Raw genomic sequence first — 26,734 nt, forward strand, 5'->3', positions numbered from 1 at the left:
TCAGAGGCTCTAGAATGTAGGCTCAGGAGCTGCAGCACAGGGGCTTAGTGTCCCAAGGCATGTGGGATATTTCCAGATCAAAGATCGAACCGGTGTCCCCTGCATTGCAAAGTGTATTCTTAATCACTGGACCACCAGGGAAGCCCTTACATTCAACTATCTTCAATGCGTCCCCGGCCTGGAAGCTACCACTCTGATCCTACCACCCATCAGTGACCCCAAAACAACTCCCTACTGACACCTCACAGTTACCTGCACCCACTGTAAGGGCCCATTTTCCCCAGGCTACAATGTCCAGCTCTTTCCTGAGGAATAACTAGTAACCTCCCTGGCCCCAGTTCCTCAATCTACCCTGAAGGCCCAGTATTTGATAAGTAAGAGGCACTTGAAGCAGAGCTGAAGGAAGGAAAAAGTGGCAGGGGACACTGAATAGGATGCCAACGTGTGCAAGTGAAGACAGAGTCATTCTGAAGCCATTTCCTGTACCGCTGGCCTGCACCGTGATTTTAGGTGGTATACTGGTGAGCATTTTTTCTATTAAGAAAGCTGAGCACCGAAGAATTGATCCTTTCGAACTGTGGTGTTGGAGAAGACTCTTGAGAGTCCCTTGGACTGCAAGGAGATCCAACCAGTCCATCCTAAAGGAGATCAGTCCTGGGTGTTCATTGGAAGGACTGATGTTGAAGCTGAAACTCCAATACTTTGGCTACCTGATGCGAAGAGATGACTTATTTGAAAAGACCCTGATGCTGGGAAAGATTGGGGGCAGGAGGAGAAGGGGACGACAGAGGATGAGATGGCTGGATGGCATCACTGACTCGATGGACGTGAGTCTGAGTGAACTCCGGGAGTTGGTGATGGACAGGGAGGCCTGGCGTGCTGTGATTCATGGGGTTGCAAAGAGTCAGACACAACTGAGTGACTGAACTGAACTGAATCTAGTAACAAAAAAAGAAGCAGCATATCAAACACATGATTTCACAGATAACGCTTTAAATGAGGCAAAGTTCATTTTTTTCACTTTTTTTTTTTTTTTTTTGGTCGAGCCTTGCAGCTTGCAAGATCTTAGTTCTCTGACCAGGGATCGAACCCATACCCACTGCAGTGGAAGTTCCCTGGACTGCCAGGGAATTCCCTAAGTTAAATTTTTACCTAAAGAAAAAATATTAGTAACTATTATCTATTATTCCAGTATAACCCAGATACGGTGGCACATGAATTACTGAAATCTTGGCACCCACTCACTTCCTCCCCAAGAGGCCATCTGTGATTGGTATCTCTGGGCTGTTGGCTTTGGGAGGTGGCGGGCAAACTCTCCACCTGTCCCTCAGAACCTTCTCTTGCCTTGTGTTCTAGTACTTTGAGTACACAACCCGGAGAGACCTTCGCCACAACATCGCAAAGCAGCTGTGTCTACATGCCAGTGCTGGCACTCTGGGCCTTAGGAGCTGTCACTTCACCGGCAAGAATAGCCAAGTGCCCAAGGATGAGGAATGGGAATTCACCCAGGTGAGTCAGCTGTCCCAAAAGCTCAGAATCAAGAACCTGAGACCACAACTGCCCCCTCCCTTCCTTCTGCATCTTCTTCCTGAGATACTATGAGATGGATCCAGACAATGTAGAAAGTATGGAGAATGTAAGCTTGGTCACAGGCAGGGTTCACAGGACTTAAGTAATGTTTGGTGATGGTTGATTCTGGTTAATATAAAGATGGTGGTGGGGTCATGATCTAAGGCCAGCTCATAGTTCAAGTATTTTTAGGCTGAACTCCAGTAGATGAAGAGTCACTCATGGTTCCCGCCTGGCCTCTGTGTGCTAAGCACAAGGCTGTACACTCACGTACTTTGGTTTGGTTAATCTTCCAAAGGCTCTTCCCAAGTAGGTGGTGTCCCCATGACTAGAGATGGGCCAGAAGCAGCTCAGCAAGTTTGTGTCTGGCCCAAGATCCTTCACTAGTAAATGGTAGACCTGGGGTTCAGACCTAGATAGATCAGATCAGATCAGTCGCTCAGTCGTGCCCGACTCTTTGCGACCCCATGAATCGCAGCACGCCAGGCCTCCCTGTCCATCACCAACTCCCTGAGTTCACTGAGACTCACGTCCATCGAGTCAGTGATGCCATCCAGCCATCTCATCCTCTGTCGTCCCCTTCTCCTCCTGCCCCCAATCCCTCCCAGCATCAGAGTCTTTTCCAATGAGTCAACTCTTCGCATGAGGTGGCCAAAGTACTGGAGTTTCAGCTTTAGCATCATTCCTTCCAAAGAAATCCCAGGGCTGATCGCCTTCAGAATGGACTGGTTGGATCTCCTTGCAGTCCAAGGGACTCTCAAGAGTCTTCTCCAACACCACAGTTCAAAAGCATCAATTCTTCGGCACTCAGCCTTCTTCACAGTCCAACTCTCACATCCATACATGACCACAGGAAAAACCATAGCCTTGACTAGATGCACCTTTGTCGGCAAAGTAATGTCTCTGCTTTTCAATATGCTATCTAGTTTGGTCATAACTTTCCTTCCAAGGAGTAAGCGTCTTTTAATTTCATGGCTGCAATCACCATCTGCAGTGATTTTGGAGCCCCAAAAAATAAAGTCTGACACTGTTTCCACTGTTTCCCCATCTATTTCCCATGAAGTGGTGGGATCTAGATAAGTCTGACTCAAAAGCGCTGGTTCTTTCCATTACACTGCCCTGCCTCGGGATGAATGATGTAACTTCTACAGGATCGGGCTCAAACTAGCAGCCTCCGATGAGCCTCCACACCCACTCCACCCCAATCCCTAGTCCTGGGCTTAGGAAAAGAGGAGCCTAACCTTGGGGCTACAGCGAAGGGAGTAGTCTGAATATGATCAAAGGCAGAAAGTGCGGGTAGACCGCAGTGGCCCAGGTCTTTGAGATTGGCCGTCTGGAGGCAGTTTTCATTTTCATTTCGTCCTGAAAGCATTTTTCAGTTAGCCCATGGTCCTGCCTTCCTGTGTTGCAGTTATTCATGCTAAAGCTGGAGGTGGGGAATTGGCACCCAGCACAGGAATGCATCTCATCAGAGTATCTGGCATCCAAGGAAAGGAATGCGGAAGTACCTGCCCTGTGCCTTTCTGGATTTCCCTTCCCTTTGGTTCACTGTCCTCATCTCATTCCCCCTGGCAGTACTATCAGAAGTCTGAGGCCTAAATTGACCCTTTGTTTTGCTGTGTCATCTTTTAGGATCAACTCATCAGGAACTCAGGATCTGGTACCTGCCTGACATCCAAAGACAAAAAGCCAGTCATGGCCACCTGCAACCCCAGTGATCCCCACCAGCACTGGCTCTTCATTTAGGCCCTGGATCGCCCCCTGTGGGAGTTCCCACAAGCTTCTCAGGAAACAGAATCTGGGGGAACCTGACCAGCAGCTTCCCTGTCAGCCTTAAAGATGGATTTCAAACCCAATGGAAGTCAAGGCAGAACCTTCCTACTCCTTGCAACAACATTGGGCCTGTTTTCTTTCCTCCACATTGGTGGACAAGACCATTAGAACACATAAGACGGGGCCTAGAGCTTTCCTTCTGTCCAAGAAACAGACCTTCAAGGCAAAGGAGGCAGCTGGGGAAGGACCCGGGGCAGCAATGCCAAACTCAAGGAAAGCACCTCTGCAGCCACATCCTGGATCCCTGGTCATCTAGGACACCTGCAGCTTCCACTGAACTATAGAGTCTATCAGAGGAATTGGAGGTCTAAGTCTTCCTTGCTGTTTTTACCTGAAGCACCTTGACAGTGCTTGACAGGTACACAACAGTCCTGTGAGAAAGACAGGAATCACCGTGCCCATTTTATAGACAAGAAAACTGAGGCAGAGAGAAGTAAAGGAGCTGGTCTGTATTCCACAGCTGGTGCGTGGCTGGAGCTGAAACTGAGGCTCAAATGTGAACCTTGAACCCAGGCTCCTCCCACCACGAGAACACTAAGCAACTAGCCATCAACTCTCCACTCTTTTTTCACTCCAGTCTGATCCTTTCTGGCTGACTGGTCTCCATAAAGCCTAGAACAGTGGAGCCAGGTAACCATGAGGGAGACCACATTTGGGAATCCTGTGATGTCCATTTTGAAAGAAACCTTGTGGAGCTAGCTGGTGATTTCTCAGGTTTAGGTCCCAGAGCCTTTTTTTTCAATGCTCCTCGTATAAGGTAGTTCCAAAGAAATTAGCCATGGATGAAAATGAAGGCAGGATGAGGGCAGTGCCCACCAGACCCTGATTTTCCAAAGGTCTGCAAGCACAATTTAAAAATCCTTGTTTTAATCCAAGCCTATCATTTTCATATTATGAAACCAAAGCCAGATAAGAGAAGTTACTTGCCCTAGGCCACACAAGGAGGTAATGGCAACCCAGAGGCTAGGACCCAGATAAGGCTAACAGAATCCCTGGGAAGTCTGAGGAAGCAGGGCTCACGGGTAGCCTGGAGCATGACTTTGTGACTGGCCCGGTCTGCTGTTCTCGCGTGAACTCCCCACGTGGAGCAGGCCTGCTGTGCACCTCGGCTCTTCTCCAAGCAAGTTGGACCCCACCACACATGGCCGCTTTGCCTGAAGTAGAGAACCCCAGCTGCCTGAAAGAGGACTCATTGCTTTCAGGAGAGATTCCTACTTTGAGTAGCGAGCTGTCATCTTGGGGATCACACACATGAGGGTGCCATGGGACCACAGCTGCCTCTCCTTCCCACTCAGGAAGTCTAGGTCCCATGGGGTAGCCCAGCCAAAGAGAAAGAAGAGTGGCCAGCAGCGGGGAAAGGGGAAAGTTCTTTCCCAGCAAGAGAAGAGAATGGCACATAGATCCCAATGGAAATAAAGGTTTTATGGCATGGGTGAAGGAAGCTGGCATTGGGTTCCTCTTCTTCTGGCTTGTCCCTTAGCTGATCTGTTTGGAGGATCTGCTGCTTCGAGTTGTGAAGAACCACGCACATCTGAAAAGTTCTCTCAGCCACTGTCTCTTGTCTCTAGAAATCCTCTAGCTTTCAATCTGGCCTACACAACTCTGTCAAGCATGGGCAGACATGAGGACATATGAGGCTTCCCCCTGTGGAACTCCCACTCGAGCTGGGAAAAACGCTGTGAACAAGTCATACCAAAACTAGAGATTTTCAGAGCTGGACTAGGTGAGTTAGAACAGTTCCTTTCCTTTAGGGAAATCAAGGAAGCCTCACAAAGAGGCTTCACATTTGACCTTAGACCTCAAAGGATGAATCCTCAGGTAGGAAGAGCTCAGTAAGGAAAGATCTCACGTGTCAGAAAAGTCACAGAGGGACAGCAGTACAAGTGGATGCAGGAACCAGGAAGACCTCAGGGTGAGGGCACAGTGGATGGTAGAAGCCAGAAGGTCAGGACCACACTTTGGCTTTCATGAGCCCTAGGCACTTGAGCCATCATTAAAAAATATTAAATTATATTTCTTACAACTGCATTGGTATTAAGATGAACATAGTCCATAGTGATTGTAGAGACTGAGACACGTTTGCGGGCCTAAGAAGTATTACGGGCCTCGGGCACTGTGCCTGCTGCATTTACTGGGGGAGTCAGCTGTGTAGGACAATGGGTGGGGTCCCCACTGAGAAGAGTTTGACCGCCATGCTAATAAGTTTGGTAAGCTCTAGGGAGTCTTAGTCCTTAACTCCAATCTTAGCCCTACTCTCGGTTGCATTAAGCATCCAGACATTTATCAGGCACTGATTGTCTGCCGTTTATCTTGATATCCTTCATATTCTCTATAGCATCGGCCAGCAGCTCTGCAGCCCCATCTTATGATGCATGCCCAACCAAGGTGCCCTGTCATGGCACTCAGTTTCCTCACCCCAACCCCACAGCAGGAGAGCCTCACCCAGGAGCAGTCAGCTAAGGATAACCCACAGGAGTGAGAGATGCAGCAGGTTTGGGGGTGAAGGGAGGACCAAGGAAGAGAGGTGCTCAAGAAGAGAGAAAGGAGCTAATGGGGTGGTGGAAGGACTCAGAAACCAGAGTCGTGGCCTGCCCTTAGCCCAGGCTGGCCTTGACCTCTCCCCACATCTGTGTTATTAAAATCCACCCCCTGACCATTTTCAGTTCAGTTCAGTCTCCCAGTCGTGTCCGACTCTTTGCAACCCCATGGACTGCAGCATGCCAGGCCTCCCTGTCCATCACCAACTCCCTGAGTTCACTGAGACTCATGTCCAGTGAGTCAGTGATGCCATCCAACCATCTCATCCTCTGTCGTCCCGGGTCTTTTCAAATGAGTCAGCTCTCTGCATCAGGTGGCCAAATTATTGGAGTTTCAGCTTCAACATCAGTCCTTCCAATGAACACCCAGGACTGATCTCCTTTAGGATGGACTGGTTGGATCTCCTTGCAGTCCAAGGGACTCTTAAGAGTCTTCTCCAACACTACAGTTCAAAAGCATCAATTCTTCGGCGCTCAGCTTTCTTTACAGTCCAACTCTCACATCCATACATGACCAATGGAAAAACCATAGCCTTGACTAGACGGACCTTTGTTGGCAAAAGTGCCATTCTCAGGGCTAAACTAAAACCGTAAATCCTGCTTAAAATCTTGATGCTGGTTAGTGCTGTGCTACTGTCCCCTGGCTGCAGAAACCTCTCACCTTAGCACTGAGTGGCTGGTCCCCTCTAGGGATCTATTTCCCACTTGAAGAGAATGTGTGCCATTGTCAAAAATGAATAAGTGTCCTAGAATATATTTCTTAGTTTTAATTACAAAAATAAGGGACTTCCCTGGTAGTCCAATGGTTAAGATTCCAAGCTTCCAATGCAGGGGACATGGGTTTGATACCTGGTTGGGGAACTAAGATCTGGCACGCTGCCAGGAGCAGTCAAAAATAATAATAATACTGTAGATAAGTCAAATAACACAGAAAAATGTGTTTTAAAAGTGAAACTGGGGAGATCCCTGGTGGTCTACTGGTTAGGATTCCAGGCTTTCACTGTCATGGCTGGGGATCAATCCCTGGTCAGGGAACTGAGATCTCGCAAGCCAAGGTGTACAGCCAAAAAAAGTACACACACAAAAAAGGGAAATAGATCATCACAGTGCTCCCATACCTATTGATTCATTGTCTAGAAGTAATATTTTCTATAAAAATTATTTAAATAATTTATAGGTATAAACCTTCTGTACCCTGTTTATATATATATATATATATATATATATATATATATATTTATAAATATATATGTGGGTAGCCATTCCTTTTCTCCAGGGGCTCCTCCTAACCCAGGGATTGAACCTGGATCTCTTGCATTGCAGGCAGATTCTTCACCATCTGAGACACCAAGGAAGCCCGCTATATAAAACAAATAAATATAAATAATATATGTATGTATTTTAAAAAGGAGAAGGGGGCAGCAGAGGATGAGATGGTTAGATAACATCACCAACTCAATGGACATGAATTTGAGCAAGCCCTGGGAGACAGTGAAGGACAAAGGAGCCTGGTGTGCTGCATTCCATGGGGTTGCAAACAGTAGGATGCAACTTAGCAAAAAACAACAACAACAATGAATATACATGCACACAGAGTACCATATTGTTTGAAACTTGTTATCTTCATTTAATATATACCAAGGGCATTTTTGCATATCATGTCATTTAAGTCTAACTCACTCTTTTTATTTCATTTTTAAAAATATTTATTTATCCGGCTGTGTTGGGTCTTAGTTGTAGCACAACGGATCTGCCATCTTCCTTGCAGCATGCAGGATCTTTAGTTGTGGCATGTGGGATCTAGTTCCCCAACCAGGGATCAAGCCCAGGCCCTCTCCACTGGGAGCATGGAGTCTTAGACACTGGACCACCAGCAAGTCCCTAACTCATTCTTTGTAAAAGTTGGATAGTATTCCTTAATATAATTAAACCCAATTTATCTAATCTTCCTCTATTGATGAATATTTAGGTTTTCCACAATTTTGTGACAAATTTTATGACAAACTACACAAAATTTGGTGACAACTGTACTAGACCCCAGGCTTCCTTGATGGGCTCAGATGGTAAAGAATCTGCCTGCAGTGCAGGAGACCTGGGTTCGATCTCTGGGTTGGGAAGATCCCCTGGAGGAGGGCATGGCAATCCACACCAGTATTCTTATCTGGAGAATCCCTATGGACAGAGGAACCTGGTGGGCTACAGTCCATGGGGTCACAAAGAGTTGGACACGACTGAGCGACTAAGTATAGCACTTACTAGAACCCACATCTTTATACATGTATTTATGTGGCTCTGTTTATTTCAAAAGGAACTAGCATTGCTCAGAAAAAATGCAGAGCCTCAGAATGAAAGCCAAGGCTTCCTCCACACTTCACCCTCAGAATCAGGATGAAGAGTCTGACCAGCGTGAGAGATGAGGCTCAGTGTGAGATTAGACAACAGTATTGAGGGTATTAAGTGCAATGCTCAACAGTCTAGTCTTTAAACAAATACATATTAGGCTTTCCCAAAGAATACAAAGATGGATGTGATGTTGACCCTGCCCTCAAAGGCTCACTTTGGAGTTTGTAACCTTCAGGAGGCTCGAGCCTCCTCTTGGACTCCTCATCCTGAGGCTAGAGCCATCTCCCTACTCTCCAGAGGAGGCATGGAGGTGGAAGGAGAATGACAAAAGAGGGCAGGGTTCCCCAGCCATCTCAGCCCTCTTCCCCGGGTCCAGGTCTGCTTTAGGTTAGAATCCTGGGGGATCGGGCTGGAGAGGCAGCCCTTAGTGCAATCCCCCCTCCCCTTCCTGGCTTCAGTTCAGTTCAATCTCTCAGTCGTGTCCGACTCTTTGCAACCCCATGGACTGCAGCACAACAGACTTCCCTGTCCATCACCAACTTTCGGAGCTTGCTCAAACTCAGGTCCATTGAGTCAGTGATGCCATCCAGCCATCTCATCCTCTGTCATCCCCTTCTCCTCCCACCTTCAATCTTTCCCAGCATCAGGGTCTTTTCAAATGAGTCAGCTCTTTGCATCAGGTGGCCAAAGTAATGGGGTTTCAGCTTCAGCATCAGTCCTTCCAATGAATATTCAGGACTGATTTCCTTTAGGATGGGCTGGTCGGATCTCCTTGCAGTCCAAGGGACTCTCAAGAGTCTTCTCCCAACACCACAGTTCAAAAGCATCAATTCTTCAGCACTCAGCTTTCTTTATGGTCCAACTCTCACATCCATACCTGACTACTGGAAAAACCAAAGCCTTGACTAGACGGACCTTTGTTGGCAAAGTAATGTCTCTGCTTTTTAATATGCTGTCTAGGTTTGTCATAGCTTTTCTTCCAAGGAGCAAGTGTCTTAATTTCATGGCTGCAGTGATTTTGGAGCCCCCAAAAATAAAGTCTCTCACTGTTTCCATTGTTTACCCATCTATCTGCCACAAAGTTATGGGACCAGATGCCATGATCTTAGTTTTCTGAATGTTGAGTTTTAAACCAACTTTTTCACTCTCCTCTTTCACTTTCATCAAGAGGCTCTTTAGTTCTTCTTTGATTTCTGCCATAACGGTGGTGTCATCTGCGTATCTGAGGTTATTGATGTTTCTCCTGGCAATCTTGATTCCAGCTTGTGCTTCATCCAGCCCAGGATTTCACATGATGTACTCTGCATATAAGTTAAATAAGCAGGGTGACAATATACAGCCTTGATGTACTCCTTTCCCGATTTGGAATCAGTCTGTTGTTCCATGTCCAGTTCTAACTGTTCCTTCCTGACCTGCATACAGATTTCTCAGGAGGCAGGTCAGGTGGTCTGGTATTCCCATCTCTTGAAGAATTTTCCACAGTTTGTTGTGATCCACACAGTCAAAGGCTTTGGCATAGTCAATAAAGCAGAAGTAGATGTTTTTCTGGAACTCTCTTGCTTTTTCGATGATCCAACGGATGTTGGCAATTTGATCTCTGGTTCCTCTGCCTTTTCTAAATCCAGCTTGAACATCTGGAAGTTCACGGTTCATGTACTGTTGAAGGCTGGCTTGGAGAATTTTGAGCATTACTTTGCTAGTGTGTGAGATGAGTGCAATTGTGCGATAGTTTGAACATTCTTTGGCATTGCCGTTCCTTGGGATTGGAATGAAAACTGACCTTTCTCAGTCTTGTGGCTGCTACTGAGTTTTCCAAATTTGCTGGCATATTGAGTGCAGCACTTTCACAGCATCATCTTTTAGAGTTTGAAATAGCTCAACTGGAATTCCATCATCTCCACTAGCTTTGTTCGTAGTGATGCTTCCTAAGGCCCACCTGACTTCACATTCCAGGATGTCTGGCTCTAGGTGAGTGATCACACCATTGTGGCTTCCTCTGTGCCACATCACTGTGGCACCATTCCTGGCTTCTCTCTGCCTAAATCACAGCTCCACCCACAGTGCTCATTCAGGGACCTCCCAACCCAGAGTTTGCCACCCACCACCAGGCACTCTGCACCTCCCTCCTTCTTCCTCTCCTGACTCTGATGGGCAGAGCCTCTCATCTCCTGCAGGATACACCTGCCCCGAAACTCCCAATCCTCTGCCCTCCACCCTCATAGCTGGAAGACTAGCTTCCTATCCTGAAGGCTCTCTCTTCTCACCCACCCCATACTCTCCTTCTCTGAGAGTTATTTCATCTGCTATCCATATGAGTTTCCCCTAACCTGCTTCCTAATACCATCCTCCATCAGAAGTCTCTCCACTGAACTTACCTGGTGGTCCAGTGGTTAAGACGCCTTGCTCCATTGGAGCAGGCACAGATTCCATCACTGGCTGAGAAAGTTCCATATGCCAAGGGGCAGCCAGAGAGAAAAATAAATGCATAAAGTAAAATACACCCAATGGAAACTAAATACCATTAGCAATTTGATACCATCACCACCATAATCACACCTTTAAAAAAAAAAAAAAAGAGTAATAAACATTTGGAAGTATACCTTGTTCTTGAAAAAATAATAATTCTCTCCACTGCATCTACTCTGCTTTTGTCTCCCTGCATTTATGCCTCTGTCTGTGTCCTGGGGGAATGACCCATCTCCTTCTTTGGGCAGGGAGATGCTGCTGTCTCTTCCTTCTTTCTGCTGACCCTCCAGCCCTGTTTGCCTCCACCTTCTGGTGCACGGGGTAGGTCTCTGCACTTAGAGTGCCCCAGAGGGCAGTGAGGCAGTGGCAGGTTAGGAGGGGAGCACCCCAAAGGAAAAGCCAGTCCTGTCTTTCCATCTTATTTCTGGTAAAGAGTTTGTTGGATGCTTTTCAACTGAAAGGAGATGATTAACTCAGCCCTGGCCTTGTTCTGTCTTTGATCATAGATAAATTAGTTTACCTGAAAAGAAATCTTTTCATTTGTGTTTCCATGTCACCTGTGATTTTCCCTGCCTTTCACCCACAGCCCTGCCAGTTGGCAGGAAGAAGGTCAGCAAAGCTGCTGATAAAAGGAGTATAAAGAGGGCTTGGTTCATGGCAAGGGGGCAGTGGTCTACTCGCTGGCAACATGCTGCGCTTGCTGGTGTTCACCTCTCTCGTCCTTTATGGTAAGTGGATCATCTGGCCGGAGATCTGTAGGGAGGGAGATAGAGCAGGAGGGTCCGAAAGCTTTCACTAAGCCCAGGTCTTATCCTGGGGCAGGCAGGAGACTCTGCCTGTGTGTCTAGCAAAAACTTTACTCTCCTGGAGCTCGTGATAGAAAATGTCAGGAACCCTTGGCTGACAGGTTCCTGAAGCAGAGAGGAGCCTCTTCCAGGCCCCAGCTTCCCCATCATCCCTGATGACAGGAAGACATCCTCAGCAGGTGCCTCATGGCATGTGTACTGCTGTCCCCGCCCCCTGGGGAATCCAGCTAAAGCTCTGTGTGTGGGCAGGTGGGGGCGAGGCGAGGGGTAGAGACCCTGAGCGAGGCTGAGACCACTGGGTCCTGGCGGCTGTGTGAAATGGGCCAGAGTTCTGGGGACACGTAGGGGAAGCAGAAGGCACTTGGACTTCCCTGCTTTCAAAAGGGACCCAGAAAACTCACAGCTGGGCCCCTCATTTGCTAGGGAGGAACTGTGAGTTTGCAGACAAAGCACAACTGCCACCCGCCCTCCCACCCTGAGCTGACCCCACGCTTAGTCATCACTCACTTTTCTTCTGCTCCACAAAGGACACAGCACCCAGGACTTTCCAGAAACCAACGCCCGGGTAGTTGGAGGGACTGCGGTCTCAAAGAATTCTTGGCCCTCTCAGGTGGGTGTTCCTTCACAGCCCCAGACTGCCAATGAAATAAGAGTTGCTTGTGCCCTGACATACACTGTTATGCATATGTGTGCATATCCTTATCTACAGGAAGTTCTCCAGCTGCTTGGATTCTAGATGTTGAAGATGAATGGGAACAGGCTTAGGAGTGTTTTTCTAAATGCAAAAGGAGTTTTTCTCTAAATGCAAAAACACCAACCACACTCACTTTCCCAGGCACACACACAAACACAAACCTCATGTACACTCCCAGCGATACCACTTGGACCACACTAGCAAGACTGTATGCCAGACTCACATAGATGCAACACACTTTCACACACACACACACAGCCCTCTCCATGCAGTGTGTCACATTTGAACACACCCTGCCCCCAAATAAAGCACCTTGTTCATGTGGCTATTTAAAGAGTTTCCACTTTCAAAATAGGGCTTTGCTTTGACTTAAGCAATTTTAATTGTGTAAAACTGGCAAATTGACTGGTGAATAGCCATACTTTGAGAGGAATCACTGCAATTAATTCTGAATTAAACCCAATTTACAAAAGTTTGAGCCTCCATTTTCAGGAGTAGAGTTATTGTGTGATAAGAGCCACCGAAGGAGGGGGCGTGAACTGATTAAAACGAATGTTCCAGTGGCATTTCTAAGCATCTGCTGAATGAAGGGCCAGGGTGTATCTTGAAAACACTGGAGGGGAGTTCTGGGGACCTCGGCTTGTGAATTAGGTGATGGAGCAATTCCATGGCTACATTTCCTTCCCAAGAGGCAATGGAGGTAGAAGGACCTGGGTTCTTGGCCCTTTGCAACAACCTAGTGTAACGATGCCAAATGCACTGTATGTGTAGCCCAGATAGTTGGCGGATATTTTGAGGGACGGCAGGAATTTAAGGAGATCTTGGTTTGGGACGAAGTTTTTTTAAAAAACACCAACCTATCCCTCTTTTCTTCTCTCCCCATCTAGATTTCCCTCCAGTACAAGTCTGGAAGTTCCTGGTATCACACCTGTGGAGGCACCCTCATCAAACAGAAGTGGGTGATGACAGCGGCTCACTGTGTGGATAGGTGAGAAAAACAAACCAGCTTTTCTGAGCTCCTGGGAGGGGAAGAATCTGGTCCTTCTAGAGGAATATGTATCCTGGAGCACTCAGGACAAGACTTAAGAAGGTGTTTGGGGGACTGTAGGGAGGTAGTGAGATGAAAACTACAAACTATGCACTTTTCAAAGCCTGGCATCAGACAAGTTCACGTTCAAATCCAGTCCCACCTTCTTCTAGCTAAGTGAACTTGAATGGCTTACTTAGCTCCCTAAGCTCTTACTCTCTTATCTCTAAAACAGGGTAATAATACCTACTTTGTAGAATTATTGTGAGGATTAAGTAGATAAATATTTAAGTACCTAGTCAATGCCTGATCGGTAACCGTTTTTTCATATTTTATCTTGAGCAATGGTTCTTAAATTTGAGCATATATCAGAATCATCTACAAGGCACAGATTGCTGGGCCCCACCCAGTAGAGTTTCTGATAGAGAACTCCAGGCTGAGTCCTGATAATCGGCATTTCTAGCAAGTTTCCAAGTTCTGGTGCTGCTGGTCCAGGGACCATGTTTTAAGAACTCTTGGTCTAGAAGCTTATATACCTCTCAACATCCCCCTGTGGTCTGAGAGACAGTCTTTCATTTATGCCCACCACACTTCTCCCAAGTTATGAGATATTCAGCCTCTGATGTTTAACTTAGTATATTGGGGAAATGAAGCTGATGGTATTTTTTGTCACTTCCACAAGTTAGCAACTTGGGGATGAGAGGGCTGGTTATTTCTTCATCTCCCAGGGTCTTCCATATTCCTTCTGCCGGGGCCAGAAAAGATGAGTTCCTGTCCTAAAAATGAGATGGAAGATGCCTTACCAACTTTTCTCTGAGAGGAGAAAGAAAAGGCTCATTCAGGGGTTCCCTCTCTCCCTTCAGCCAAATGACCTTCCGTGTGGTGCTGGGAGACCACAACCTGAGCCAGAACGATGGCACCGAGCAGTACATCAGCGTGCAGAAGATCGTGGTGCATCCATCCTGGAACAGCAACAACGTGGCTGCAGGGTAGGGCAAGGTGGCGCTGGCCCGGGGCTGGGAGGTGGAGGGCTGGCTGCCCAGCCACAGGGTCTGGGCTTCCTTCACATTCATCCAGGAGGACTTTGAGAATTAAGATGTTGGCAGGCTTTCCCAATGTCTCAAGTGGTAAAGAATCTGCCTGCAATACAGGAGACACAGGAGATGTGGGTTCGATCCCTGGGTCAGCAAGATCCCCTGGAAGAGGAAATGGCAACCCACTCCAGTATTCTTGCCTGGAAAATCCCATGGACAGAGGAGCCTGATGAGCTACAGTCCATGGGGTTGCAAAGAGTTGGACATGACTGAGCACACACTAGGGCTTGAGAACATTTGAAGGTCTTTGGGATTTGTTTGATCTGGGCTGGTCTGCATTATTGGATCCCCTGAAGCTCCTTCTCTGCAGAGTTTAATGTTCCTGTTTCTATTGTTATTTATTATTCATTTTATGGCATAGACTCCATTAGCAAAGGGCTTTCCTTGTAGCTCAGTTGGTAAAAAATCTGCCTGCAATGCAGGAAACCTGGGTTCCATCCCAGGTAACGAAGATCCCCTGGAGGAGGAAATGGCAACCCACTCCAGTATTCTTGCCTGGAGAATCCCATGGACAGAGGAGCCTGGCAAGCTATAGTCCATGGGGTCGTGAGAGTCAGACACGACTTAGCCACTATACCACCACCATTAGCAAAAACGGACTTCCTAAAAATGAATCTTACAGTAAGAAAACTTCTGCAAGACTAAGCTGTAAACTTTTGGAAAGGAAGTAGTTAAAAGGGTGGCCAGTCTAGAGAGTGTGGGAGTGGGGATGGGCTCCAGTAACTGGGGTACATCTGCAAAGCATTTTATGTCTTTCTCATTTGAGAACTCTTCTCCACTACCAAGATCACAGCCCTTCACGCTTTTCTAAGCTTCACTCCCCGGGGCTGCAAATAAGAACTAGCGACCATGCCAAGACCTAACCAGCAGGGGCTGCTGTTACACACAGAATACCCTAGACTCCAAATGCGCAATTCCTCAAGTTTGAAGCTTGGCGAGTCCCCTCCTTCTTCGAAGTCACTGGTTTCCGATCCTGTGGGGATACAAGGCTTAGGGAGGGCTTGTCCCTATGCTGAGCTGAAGGAAGTTCCGGTCCCGCCAGCAAGCAGTCTCCTTTCCACCCACAGTTACGACATCGCCGTGCTGCGCCTGGCCCAGAGTGCTACCCTCAACAGCTATGTCCAGCTGGGTGTTCTGCCACAGTCGGGAACCATCCTGGCTAACAACACGCCCTGCTACATCACAGGCTGGGGCAGGACTAAGAGTAAGTTGCCTGCACTGGCACCATCCATCCCCCACATGGATACTGATTAGGTAGCTGAGCTTCTGCAGCCCTAGTTTTGTGGTCCTAAGTGTTCAGAGCCGGAGGCCAGGAACCAGAGGAACCACCAGAGATAAAATAACTGGTGCGTGAAATCAACCTAAGAACAAGCCATGCAACAGTCAATTCAGAGATTCACAGACTCTTAGCAACAAAAAAAATAAGGCCTTATCTCAGAGAGTATTTTTTACTAGCCTCTCATTTTATATATGAGGAAACTGAGGCCCAAAGAAAGTAAAGACTTTGTTCCAGATCACATGACTAGTTAGTGACTAGTTAGTACCTGGTTAGCTGGGGCCAGAACGCAGGTATTTTGGCTCCCACTTTGGTGGTCACTACAGCATCATGCTACCCCCATAGACAAATCACTGGGCTGTGGGTTGGAGCAAAAGAGCCAGGGGTGGTTGCAGGTCCAAAGAAGTCAAGGCAGGGGCGGCCTCAGCCCTCTTCTGGTCAATCAGGGAGGATTACTAGAAGGGAAAGTCACTGGATGACACAGAAAGGTGGGAGGGGCTATGAGCAGAGATGGTTAACAAGGGTAGAGACAGCAGGCCTGGTGCAGAAGGCTGAGAGCCACTGGGCAGGATCTGAGCTCTGCAGGAGAGGCGAGGTCTTGCTGTGAGCAACAGTCTAGTGGGAAAACCTGCGGCTGAGACAGACATGCTTCTAAGCCAGCTTTGCTCTCGGTTCACTTAATGTCATTGTGGTTCAATCTCCCGATCTGTATATAACATGAAAGTGTTGTTGTAAGGATCCAAAAAGAAAAAAAAAAATCAGATAAAGGAAAACTGCACTAAGCTCTTAAGAAATGGAAAGAAGGCTACACAGTTCCAGTTCTACTCCATGGGGTTTATGGTGTAAGGAAGCAGGACAGACAGATGAGTTATTAACAATAAGACCATTCTAGTGGCACCCCACTCCAGTACTCTTGCCTGGAAAATCCCATGGACGGAGGAGCCTGATAGGCTGCAGTCCATGGGGTCGCTAAGAGTCGGACACGACTGAGCGACTTCACTTTCACTTTTCACTTTCATGCATTGGAGGAGGAAATGGCAACCCACTCCAGTGTTCTTGCCTAGAGAATCCCAGGGACTGCGGGGCCTGGTGGGCTGCCGTCTATGGGGTTGCACAGAGTCGGACACGACTGAACCAACTTAGCAGTTACTTAACTAAAGTAGTCATGAGTTAGTGGTTTGGAATATGGGACTACTAGTCAAGAAAGGTGCCTGTACCTTTCACCTAAAGAGAAACAAGAGGACAGTCTATGACATGGCAGAGAAAAGGAGCTTACCCTGACTTCAGCTTTCATGAGAGCTTGGGAAAGTTTGGCCAGGTGTGGAAGGTTTTCCCTGCACAGCATCTGGGGCTGACCTCTAAAGTTGTGTGTGCTGTTCAGCCAATGGGCAGCTGGCCCAGACCCTGCAGCAGGCTTACCTGCCCTCCGTGGACTACGCCACCTGCTCCAGCTCCTCCTACTGGGGCTCCACTGTGAAGACCACCATGGTGTGCGCTGGAGGAGACGGAGTTCGTGCTGGATGCCAGGTGAACACAGGCTCAGAGTGTCAGAAGTCTCACCCCAGCTCCCTCTCCTCTCTGCCTCTCACCCCCTACCTTTTCCTCACCTCCTATTCCACACCTACTCCCACCCATATATAGAGACTCAACTTTCTAGTCTAGTGTCTGGATGAGAATTATTCTGTGCTGGTAAGTCTGTATTCCAGGAATCTCAAAGTTGAAAGGAACCTTAAAATTCATCTTGCCTGCCTGATGCCCCCACCTCAAAAGTTTGCATGTGGCCTAACATTTGTGTTGGTATATGTGAGTGTTCTTTAGAAGTTATTTGTGCCTTAGATTTTTAATGGCTGCAGTAGGGCTAGGCCTGGATTGGTGGTTGTGACTGTGTATAAGGTAGCTTCCCTCCCATCAACCCCAATTTTTCTTTCTTTCTTTTTTAATATTCTGTTTATTTATTTGACTGAACCAGGTCTTAGTTGTAACACGTGAGATCTTCTGTCTGGGATCTTTAGTTGTGGCATGTGAACTCCCAGTTGCAGTATGTGGGATCTAGTTCCCTGACCAGGGATCAAACCCAGGCCCCCTATATTGGGAGTGCAGAGTCTTAGCCATTGGACCACCAGGGAAGTCCCCTAATTTTTCTTATAGCTCCTCTACCACCACCCTTTTGACCCAGTAGTATTGATAGCAATATATATACAGGTGAATACGGTAGGGGAAAGTACACTAAATAGCTTTATAATAGAATATATATAAACTATTATAAAATTATATATATGTATGAATCATCTTCTATTTACACAAGATCAATCAGCAATACACCATCTTACAGATTTGGTACTGCAGTCCAATAAAAGTTCTTGATTATCTGCTAAATGCTAGGCACTGTGTTTGATTCATCTGTATCAAAAATACTAAAGATACAAAGATGAATATAAACACAATCTAGTGGAGGAATGGAGAGACATAGGACAGAACGTCTACAGTGTGGCTAAGTGTTATAATAAAGACATGCCTAAAGGTGATACAGGAATCCAAAAACCAGATACTCCCCTCTCTACCTTTTGGTGTCAGAAAAGACTTGCCTTCCCCGAGAAGCTAGAGTTCGTAGTGAGTCATGAAGGTTAAACAGAAAGCCAGGCAAGAAAAAAGAGGAAAAAATATTCAGAGAGAGAGAACCTGAAGAGAGACATAGGCTAAGAACCTAGAACACACAGAATTATAAGGCATTCCCTAGAGCTAGAGCAGCGGTCAGGGCTCACAGTCTCCAGCATCCAACTTGCTGCCTCTGTTTTTTGTGTGGCCCGTGAGCTAAGAATGTTTTTTATATTTTTTTTTAATGGTTGGGAAAAAATTTAAAAAGGAAGAATATGTTATGACACATGAAAAATATAAAATTTCAATGTTTGTTTTAAAAAGAAGGTTTCCTTGGAATGCAGTTATACTTGTTCATGACATTGTTTATGGCTGCATTCATGGGGTTGAACAGTTGGGAGAGAGACTGTAGGACCTGCAAAGCCTGAGATACTTACTTTTTGGCTCTTTACAAAAAAAATGTGCTGACCTCTGGGCTACAACTTAAACTATTACCATTCTAGGGAATGTCAGGAGATGACACTAGAGACAGGTAGGAGCCACAGGACTTGGAAAGTGAAAGAAAGTGAAAGTGAAGTCACTCAGTTGTGTCCAACTCTGCGACCCCATGGACTGTAGCCTACCACGCTCCTCTGTCCATGGGATTTTCCAGGCAATAGTACTGGAGTGGATTGCCATTTCCTTCTCCAGGGGGTCTTCCCAACCCCAGGGATTGAACCCAGGTCTCCTGCACTGTAGACAGACGCTTTACCGTCTGAGCCACCAGGGAAGTCCACAGGACTTGGGCCTTCATTCAAATAGCATGCTTGGGACATGCACTTTATCTTAGACACTGGGAAACCCTTCAAGAGTTTTAAACAAGAGAACAGCGTGAGCAGATTTGCCTTTTAAAAGCACTCTCTGATGACAAGGTAAGCATGTATTTGAAGAGGGAAAAATTAGCAGGGAGACTGCTTAGGAGACTGTTTCAATTATCTAGGCAAGAAATCTGAGGGTCCAAGTTAGCGCAGTGGAAAGGAGGGAGGTGGAGGACCAGGAGTGACTTCCAGGCATCTCAGTTAAGTGATTTGGGGGAGGGGTTTGCAGCGTCCAATGAGACAAGATTTCTAGGATTTGGGAGGGAAAGTGATGAATATGGTTCTGGACAAATTGAGTCTGAGATCTCAGTGGGACATTCAGCTATAGTTTAACTGGTAAGAAACCAGATATAAAGAAAGTAGAGCCTGGAAGAGAAAACTGGGCTAGAGATAAGCTCAACAGGAAATGAGATTCCTCAAACTCTCCCACCCTCTACTCCCCACTTCCCTCAGGGAAAAGTGGTAGAATGAGGGAAAAAAAAATAAAACAGTGAGTTGGGGAAGAACTGTGATAACAGGAATATTTGAGTGCTTTAGGGCTAGGTGGAGGACAAAGGATCCGTAAGGATCTAAGAAGTAAGAGAAAACCATAGTAATAAGAGGTTTACAAACTCTCAGGAAATACTGACAGGTCATCACATAGCCTACAGTGAAGCCAGGAGCCACAGAGCATAACTGAAAGTAGCTTCTTTGGCAGTTGACAGATCACTGGTAACTACAGCCAGAACAGTTTCAGTGGAGTGATGAGGACGGAAGCTTGATTGAAAGGTAAGGCATGAAGAGGCACTAAGAAATAGCAAGAAACATAGAATACTCTTTCAAGAATCTTGGATGAAAGAGGAATTTAAAAGTCTGGTGGCTTTCAGGAGGATGAAAGTCATGGAGCGGGTGCATCTTTTAAGATTGAAGAAAATTGAGTGTATTTCTGGGCAGAGAGGAAAGGATCCTGTAGAGTCAGAGAGAGGGAATAAATGGATGATGCAAGACCCCAGGGGCTCCCCCAGGGGTAGCTCAGCTGATAAAGAATCTGCCTACAATGCAGGAGACAGGGATTCGATCCCTGGGCTGGGAAGATACCCTGGAGGAGGGCATGGCAACCCACTCTAGTATTCTTGTCTAGAGAATCCCCATGGACAGAGGAGCCTGGAGGGCTACAGTCCATGGAGTTGCAAAGAGTCGGACATGACTGAGCGACTAAGCACAGCACAGCACAGCAAGATCCCAGAGGGGAAGGAAGAGATGAACCAAGAACACAGGTGGAGCTGGCTTTGAATAGAAGAGGGACACAGAAACATGCGTGGATATGAAATAATGTGCAGGCTGAGTAGCTGAAATTTGGTGGGTGTTCTGTAATTGCTTCTATTTATTCATGAACTAGGAGTCAAATGTGGAAAAATGAAGGGGTAAAAGGGTTGGATGGATTTGGATTAAGATGAATGGAGAAAGACTGGCCTCCATGATGTTGCTGACAGGCTGAGGTTAGAGACCATGCAATAATCATATGGGTAAATTATTCACTCCATTCAAGGATCTAGTTGTAGGCAATGGATTAGTTCAGGGCTGGGTTTTCATGCATTATTGAAACATAAAAGTATTTCAGATCAAATGCAAGCTCTAAGCTGGGTGGAGGAGGAAGAGAAGCCAGAAGGAGACTGGTAGGCTGGCTGAAATAGTAGAATCAAAAATTAAAGGTTTTTTTGGTGAGCACTTAGTACTATGAAAGTAAGGTGACCAACTCATCCCAGTTTTCCCAGGACTTCCCCAAGGTCAGCTGAAAAAAAGCCCGAAACTACACAACTTACAAGTTAAGAGTTTTGTTTTGGTCGATGAACCTACTGAGGACTATAGCCTGGAAGACACCCTTTCAGACAGCTCAGAGGAACAGTTTCAAAGAGGTAAGGAAGGAGCCAGGGGATGTTAGAATTTTTGCTGGGGGGAAAAAAAAAAAAAACAGTTAGCCATCAAAGATTACTGCTAATAACAAGAAACAGACATCTCAAGTGAATGGTTTCAGTGCTTTTCCCTGTCTGGGAAGATGCAAGAGTCTGGGCTCACAGAAACCAGCCCTTTGATATTCATTGTAACTATCTAGGGTCAGTATCATTTTTCTCCATCTTGAAATCCCTTCAGGATGTGGAGAGCGGCTGCAGGGGCAGGTGGTTTGATAGTGGGCAACATTCATTGTTTCCCAGAATAGCAGGCAACACTTCATTTACTGACACAGCAGGCAACATTTTTTTTTGTCCACATCTAAAAGTCCTGTATCCTGGGAAACCTACCTGCAAGTTAGGGTAAAAAAAAGATGTGGGACTTCCCTGGTGGTTTAGTGGCTAAGGCTCAGCGCTGTGAATACAGGGGGCTCTGGGTTCGATCCTTGGTCAGAGAACTAGATTCCACATGTCACAACTAAGACCCAGTGCAGCCAAATGAATAAATAAATCAATGAAGACAAACACATAAGTCAAATTCTTCCAGTTCCTCACCAGCCAGCCTCACCAATAACCTCTTAAGGTTTAACCTTTCTGAGTTTAATTCACTTTCCCCTGTTTGCTCTCAAAGTCTTGAACTCTGAAAAACTAGAGTACTTTCCTTCTGGCTGACACTGCAAATCAGTCTCTGAGGCCGTTGTGTCTCCACAGTCTCTTCCCACTGGAACTTCCCAAATACTGTGTCTTGGTTTTGGGGCTTTCAGATTTCTGTGTCCCCAGCCAATCTCCTCAGAGGGGATTCACTAAACGCCTCTCACGGCAATCCAACCACTCCCATTGAGCTCTCTCCCAGCTCTTCCTTCTGCCCTAAAATCCTCAGCCATATCCTCCTTCACTACAGAGCTTTTGTTTCTTTTCAGGTCAATTAGCATAAGACAGTAATACGGTACACAATTCAATTACCTTCCATTCCTCTAGTTTAGAAATACTCTCAAATCCCTATAAGAATTTAGGTGGAAGATATTTAAACTGTTTTGTATTGAGTACAATAACCTAAAGGAATATACATCTTTCTTTTTATAAAAAGAATAACCATCTTCTTTTCCCAAACATAGTGAGGGTGGGGTACAGCTACTTCCTTAGAAAAAAAAATTAGCTCCAATTTGAACTTTTGGTCTCTTTCCCTAGTTCTTCTTTTTTTTTTTTTTTTTCATTGAATGATTACCTTGTTTAAGGTGGCAAATAAAACTCTGAGGCTTGATAGTGGGAAAGAACAGTCATGTGTTTCTTCTACAAGTTCTCCCTCCCTAGAGGGGACTACTTTTAACTCTTGAGTTGATTTCTTTTATGTCTACCTCCAGCTCTCTAAAAGCATATACTTATATTGCTACTTAATTTTTCACTTCAGGCATAATGCAAGATATGGAACTTCTCTTCCTTTACACATTTATACTTGCCCTTCAAGCATGAATTTTTCTGATCCCCACCCCAAGATCCCTAAATAATTTCAGTTAAATTAACATTTAGTATTTATTATAATTATGTAAAATGCTATTCCCTGAATAATTTTGTTTTCCCTAGAGTTAATAATTGTCTTTTAAAATTTGCATAATATATACTCATGGCAAATAGATGGGGAGAAAATGGAAACTGGCAGTTTTTATTTTCTTGTGCTTAAAAATCACTGTAGACGGTAACTGCAGCCATGAAATCAAAAGACGCTTGCTCCTTGGAAGAAAAGCTCTGACAAACCTAGATGGCATATTAAAAAGCAGAGGCATTACTTTGCTGACAAAGGTCCATATTGTCAAAGCTGTGGCTTTTGCCGTAGTCACACAGATGTGAAAATTGGACAATAAAGAAGGCTGAGCACCAAAGAAATGATGCTTTTGAATTGTGGTGCTGGAGAAGACTTGAGAGTCCCTTGGACAGCAAAGAGATCAAACCAGTCAGTCCTAAAGGAAACCAACCCTGAATATTCATTGGAAGGACTGATGCTGAAGCTGAAACTCCTATACTCTGGCCACCTGATGAGAAGAGCTGACTCAATGGAAAAGACCCTGATGCTGGGAAAGACTGAGGGCAGAAGAAGGAGACGACAGAGGATGAGATGGTTGGATGGCATCACTAACTCAATTGACATGAGTTTGAGCAAACTTTGGGAGATAGTGAAGGACAGGGAAGTCTGGAGTGCTGCAGTCCATGGGGTCACAAAGAGTTGGATGAGACTTATTGACCAAACAACAACTAACAACATACTCAACTCATCACCAGTTCAGCCTTAAACTCTCCACTAATTTATAACTGACCTATTTTATCTTCTCTTGACCTAGTGTTCTGTGTCTTGGTATGGGTCTATTTGCATTCATTTTGAGGGATAGTTAGTGAGTTTTTTCATCCTGGAAACTCCAGACCTTTGGTTCTGAAAATGTTTATTTATTGATGATTTCCTCCCCTCCGTTTTCATTTTTTGTTTCTAGAATTCCTGTTACTCACAATCCACCTCCTAAACTGGGTCTCCTATTTTCTTATTTTCTCTCTATATAGTTTGTCTACTTTATCTCCTAGCCTAATATTTCATTTCTACTATCATATTCATGTTTCCAAAGGCTTTTTGTTTTCTGAATGCTCTAATAGCTTGCTCTTCTTATATCATGGATATAATACTTATACAGTTTTATTGTTTATAGTCTTCTCCCTGCATAATCTTGGTTGTCTTCATTTTTTGTTTATTTCTTTCTCTTTATTTTGATCTTTATTTTTTAAATTTTTAAAAAAAATTTTATTGGAGTATAGGTAATATACAATGTTGTGTGAGTTTTAGGTATACACAAAGTAGAATCAGTTATACATATATTCACTTTTTTTTTCATTCTTTTCCCACATGGGCCATTACAGAATATTGAGTAGAAGTTCCCTGTGCTGTACAGTAGGTTCTTATTAATTACCTGTTTTACATATAGTACTGTATACACGTCAATCCCAATCTCCCTATTTTTCCCTCCCCGCCCATTTCTCTCTCCCCTGATAATCATAAGTTTGTTTTCTACATCTGTGACTCTACTTCTGTTTTAGATTCCACATATAAGTGATATCATATGATATTTGTCTTTCTGTGTCTGACTTACTTCACTCAGGATCTTTATTTTTATATTGAGGCTTTCTTCCCTGGTGACTCAGATGGTAAAGAGTCTGCCTGCAAGGCAGGAGACCCGGGTTCAATGCCTGGGTCGGGAAGATCCCCTGGAGAAGGAAATGGCAACCCACTCCAGTATTCTTGCCTGAAGAATCTCATGAACAGAGGAGCCTGGAGGGCTACAGTCCATGGGGTCGCAAAGAGTCAGACACGACTGAGCAACTAACACTTTCTTCAGATGTTTGGTCATCCCTGACCATCTGCTCTTATTTCAGAGTAGGACAGTGGCAAGCTGATAGGTACCTCTGGGCCATAGATGGGGTTCATCTACAGGGAACTGCTTTGTCAGGTGATCTGGCTAGGCCGTTTCATTGGAGGACTTCTAATGATAGTACCTCAAAGTCTTCCCTCTTGTGCTGGTCAGATTCTTCAATGAAATAGCTTCCAATTTTACGTCTAGAATCACAGAACTGACATCTGGGAACTGAGTAAGAAAAAGAGTATCAAGGTCATAATCTGTAAACTCAGATTCTTCTGATTCTGAGCCCAAGCAAGTAACCACTACCCAATACATCACTTTCTCTTCTCCTTACCTCAGTTTAGCTTAACATGTTTTGACTACCTACCCTGTTATCTAAATGCTGTCCAATTAGACCCATTGGTCTGAATGCTGGGGGTAGATAAATCATTAGAACACCCTATTTCCCCCACCATAGGTTCAATTTAAGTCAGTAATAGCTATTGAACTTAAGACATTCAAAGTTCTAGGCTAGCATTGTAGAGTGGAAAATATCAGCAAGATGTAGTTCCTGTCTCAAGAAGCTCACAGATAAGCGTGGGAGTTAGAAACAAATTATGAAACCAAAACACAAGGCAGAACATGACATATGGGCTGCAGAAGAAAGGAAGAAGTACTATAATTGTTTAGAAAGTGGGGATGCGAAGGAAGTAGGGATTTCAACTGGAGCTTTTATACAGTACGGGATTTATAAACAGAGATGTGGGTGGATAGGGTGTAAGCAGAAACAAAGGCCCAAAGATCCAAAGATCTGGAGTTTTAGGACTCTGCTTCTCTTCCCCACAGGGTGATTCTGGAGGCCCCCTTCACTGCTTGGTGAATGGCCAGTATGCTGTCCACGGTGTGACCAGCTTTGTATCCAGCCTGGGCTGTAATGTCTCCAAGAAGCCCACAGTCTTCACCCGGGTCTCTGCTTACATCTCTTGGATAAATAATGTGAGTCCTCTCAAATGATGGGATGAAATACAGTCACCTGGAGATTCACGCATTGACTGGGGTGGGGAGCAAAAGTTGGGCAGGAGAAGCCATCATCTTCCTCATCGCCTTCAAATAGTTATTTACCCCTTTCCCTTCCCCTCTAGTGAACTTTCCCCTGATAGTGTTGCCATCCTGAGTTCCTCTTCACATACCTACTAAGCAGGCTTCACCATCTTGTTTACTACTTAGAGTAAGGTGGTGGCAACAGCAGACCTGAACCAGGTGCCTATCAGGGCTGTCCAAGTCAAGGCCAAGGGGAAAATGGCTTCAGAAAGGCCTGCACACTCCAGGCAAGGGAATAGGCACTAACATTCTCCCCCACCAGTTCTTTCTAAGGGCATCATGAGAATTTGCTCTACCATTTGGCAAGAGGTTTTACCACCTTAAACAATGGTTGAGGGCTAGGTGAGAATGTACCTACACTGACCTGGTGGTGGAGCCTCACACCATCCCACCTGTGCCCTCCAGCCTCCAAACACATTCTGGAGTCTTGTGGCATGAACCTTGACTTACAACCAGTTCAAGGTCTGCCACTATGTTCTGAGTATGTGCTTATAGCATTGAATTGTCCTGAACCAGTTAAAAACTTCTTCCTGCCTCCCACCCTCACAACTCCCCATAAACCCAGTACAGGGCCATACTCAACTAGGAGCCCTGAAGAAAAAAGAAAGGAGGTGAGCAGAAGTTGCTGACTGGATATAACCGGTTTTTCCTTCAGGCCATTGCCAGCAACTGAACATCTTCCTGAGTCCAGTGGTATTCCCAAGATGGTTCTGGGATTGACAGCAGAACTTGAGGCCATCAAGGAAAAAACCAGTCTAAGAGACTATTGAGCCAGATGTGGAAAAGCAAATAAAATCGAATATATGTAATACCCTGTGTCTTTTTATTTGTAATTAAGCCTTCTAGGGGAAAGGCAGTTATAGGGCCTGAGTTGGATTTCACCAGATTTCTGGGCTGGTTCTTCCATTTGCTGCCATCCCTCTCAGTTCACAAACTAAGCCAATTGAAGGATCTACCCATCTGTTAATCTGCCTGTCTGCCCCTTCTCCCACACATATTTGCTATATTCAGAGGCACAGAGGGCTTTAAAAATGTTCCAGAATGAAAAAATGTGCCCTGACTCTCCCAGGTAGATTGGGGGCTCAGGGTTCTTTTGGTTCTCCCGTCAGTGCCTAGAACAGGGCTCACCCCAAAGTTCTGAGTCATGGCAACTGTGGGGATACATTAGAGATAGGAGTATAAGATTAGGTGGTAGGTCAGGTGCCAGCAGACAGTGAAAGTGACAAATCAGAAA

General features: G+C 45.6%; 2 protein-coding genes across 6 annotated transcripts in view; both read left to right on the top strand.

Annotated features, from left to right (window-relative positions):
- GALNT6 (polypeptide N-acetylgalactosaminyltransferase 6) overlaps positions 1 to 4,843 on the top strand; it is a 38,475-nt gene extending 33,632 nt beyond the window's left edge. For all 5 annotated transcript variants that reach the window (XM_019960537.2, XM_019960533.2, XM_019960535.2 and 2 more), the window contains 2 exons: positions 1,357 to 1,509; positions 3,202 to 4,843. In XM_019960537.2, coding sequence (XP_019816096.2) covers positions 1,357 to 1,509; positions 3,202 to 3,315 — 267 coding nt within the window. In that variant the 3' untranslated portion in view covers positions 3,316 to 4,843. The remainder of the gene's footprint in view (positions 1 to 1,356; positions 1,510 to 3,201) is intronic.
- Positions 4,844 to 4,981: 138 nt separating this feature from the next.
- Positions 4,982 to 26,309, top strand: CELA1 (chymotrypsin like elastase 1). The gene is made up of 9 exons (XM_019960538.2): positions 4,982 to 5,125; positions 11,335 to 11,476; positions 12,082 to 12,164; positions 13,136 to 13,236; positions 14,139 to 14,264; positions 15,437 to 15,573; positions 17,027 to 17,172; positions 25,246 to 25,395; positions 26,156 to 26,309. Exons 2-9 carry the CDS (start codon positions 11,437 to 11,439, stop codon positions 26,171 to 26,173), a joined length of 801 nt encoding a protein of 266 aa, XP_019816097.1. The 5' UTR covers positions 4,982 to 5,125; positions 11,335 to 11,436; the 3' UTR covers positions 26,174 to 26,309.
- The last annotated feature ends 425 nt before the right edge of the window (positions 26,310 to 26,734 follow it).

This window comes from Bos indicus, chromosome 5 (genome assembly GCF_029378745.1).
Source record: "Bos indicus isolate NIAB-ARS_2022 breed Sahiwal x Tharparkar chromosome 5, NIAB-ARS_B.indTharparkar_mat_pri_1.0, whole genome shotgun sequence".
In the NCBI taxonomy this organism is placed as follows: Eukaryota; Metazoa; Chordata; class Mammalia; order Artiodactyla; family Bovidae; genus Bos; species Bos indicus.

Coding starts and splice junctions, on each gene's coding strand:
- CELA1 (XM_019960538.2), top strand. CDS start 11,437: ATGCTGCGCTTGCTGGTGTTCACCTCTCTCGTCCTTTATG. Junction 11,477..12,081: donor CACCTCTCTCGTCCTTTATG/GTAAGTGGATCA, acceptor TGCTCCACAAAG/GACACAGCACCCAGGACTTT. Junction 14,265..15,436: donor AGCAACAACGTGGCTGCAGG/GTAGGGCAAGGT, acceptor TTCCACCCACAG/TTACGACATCGCCGTGCTGC.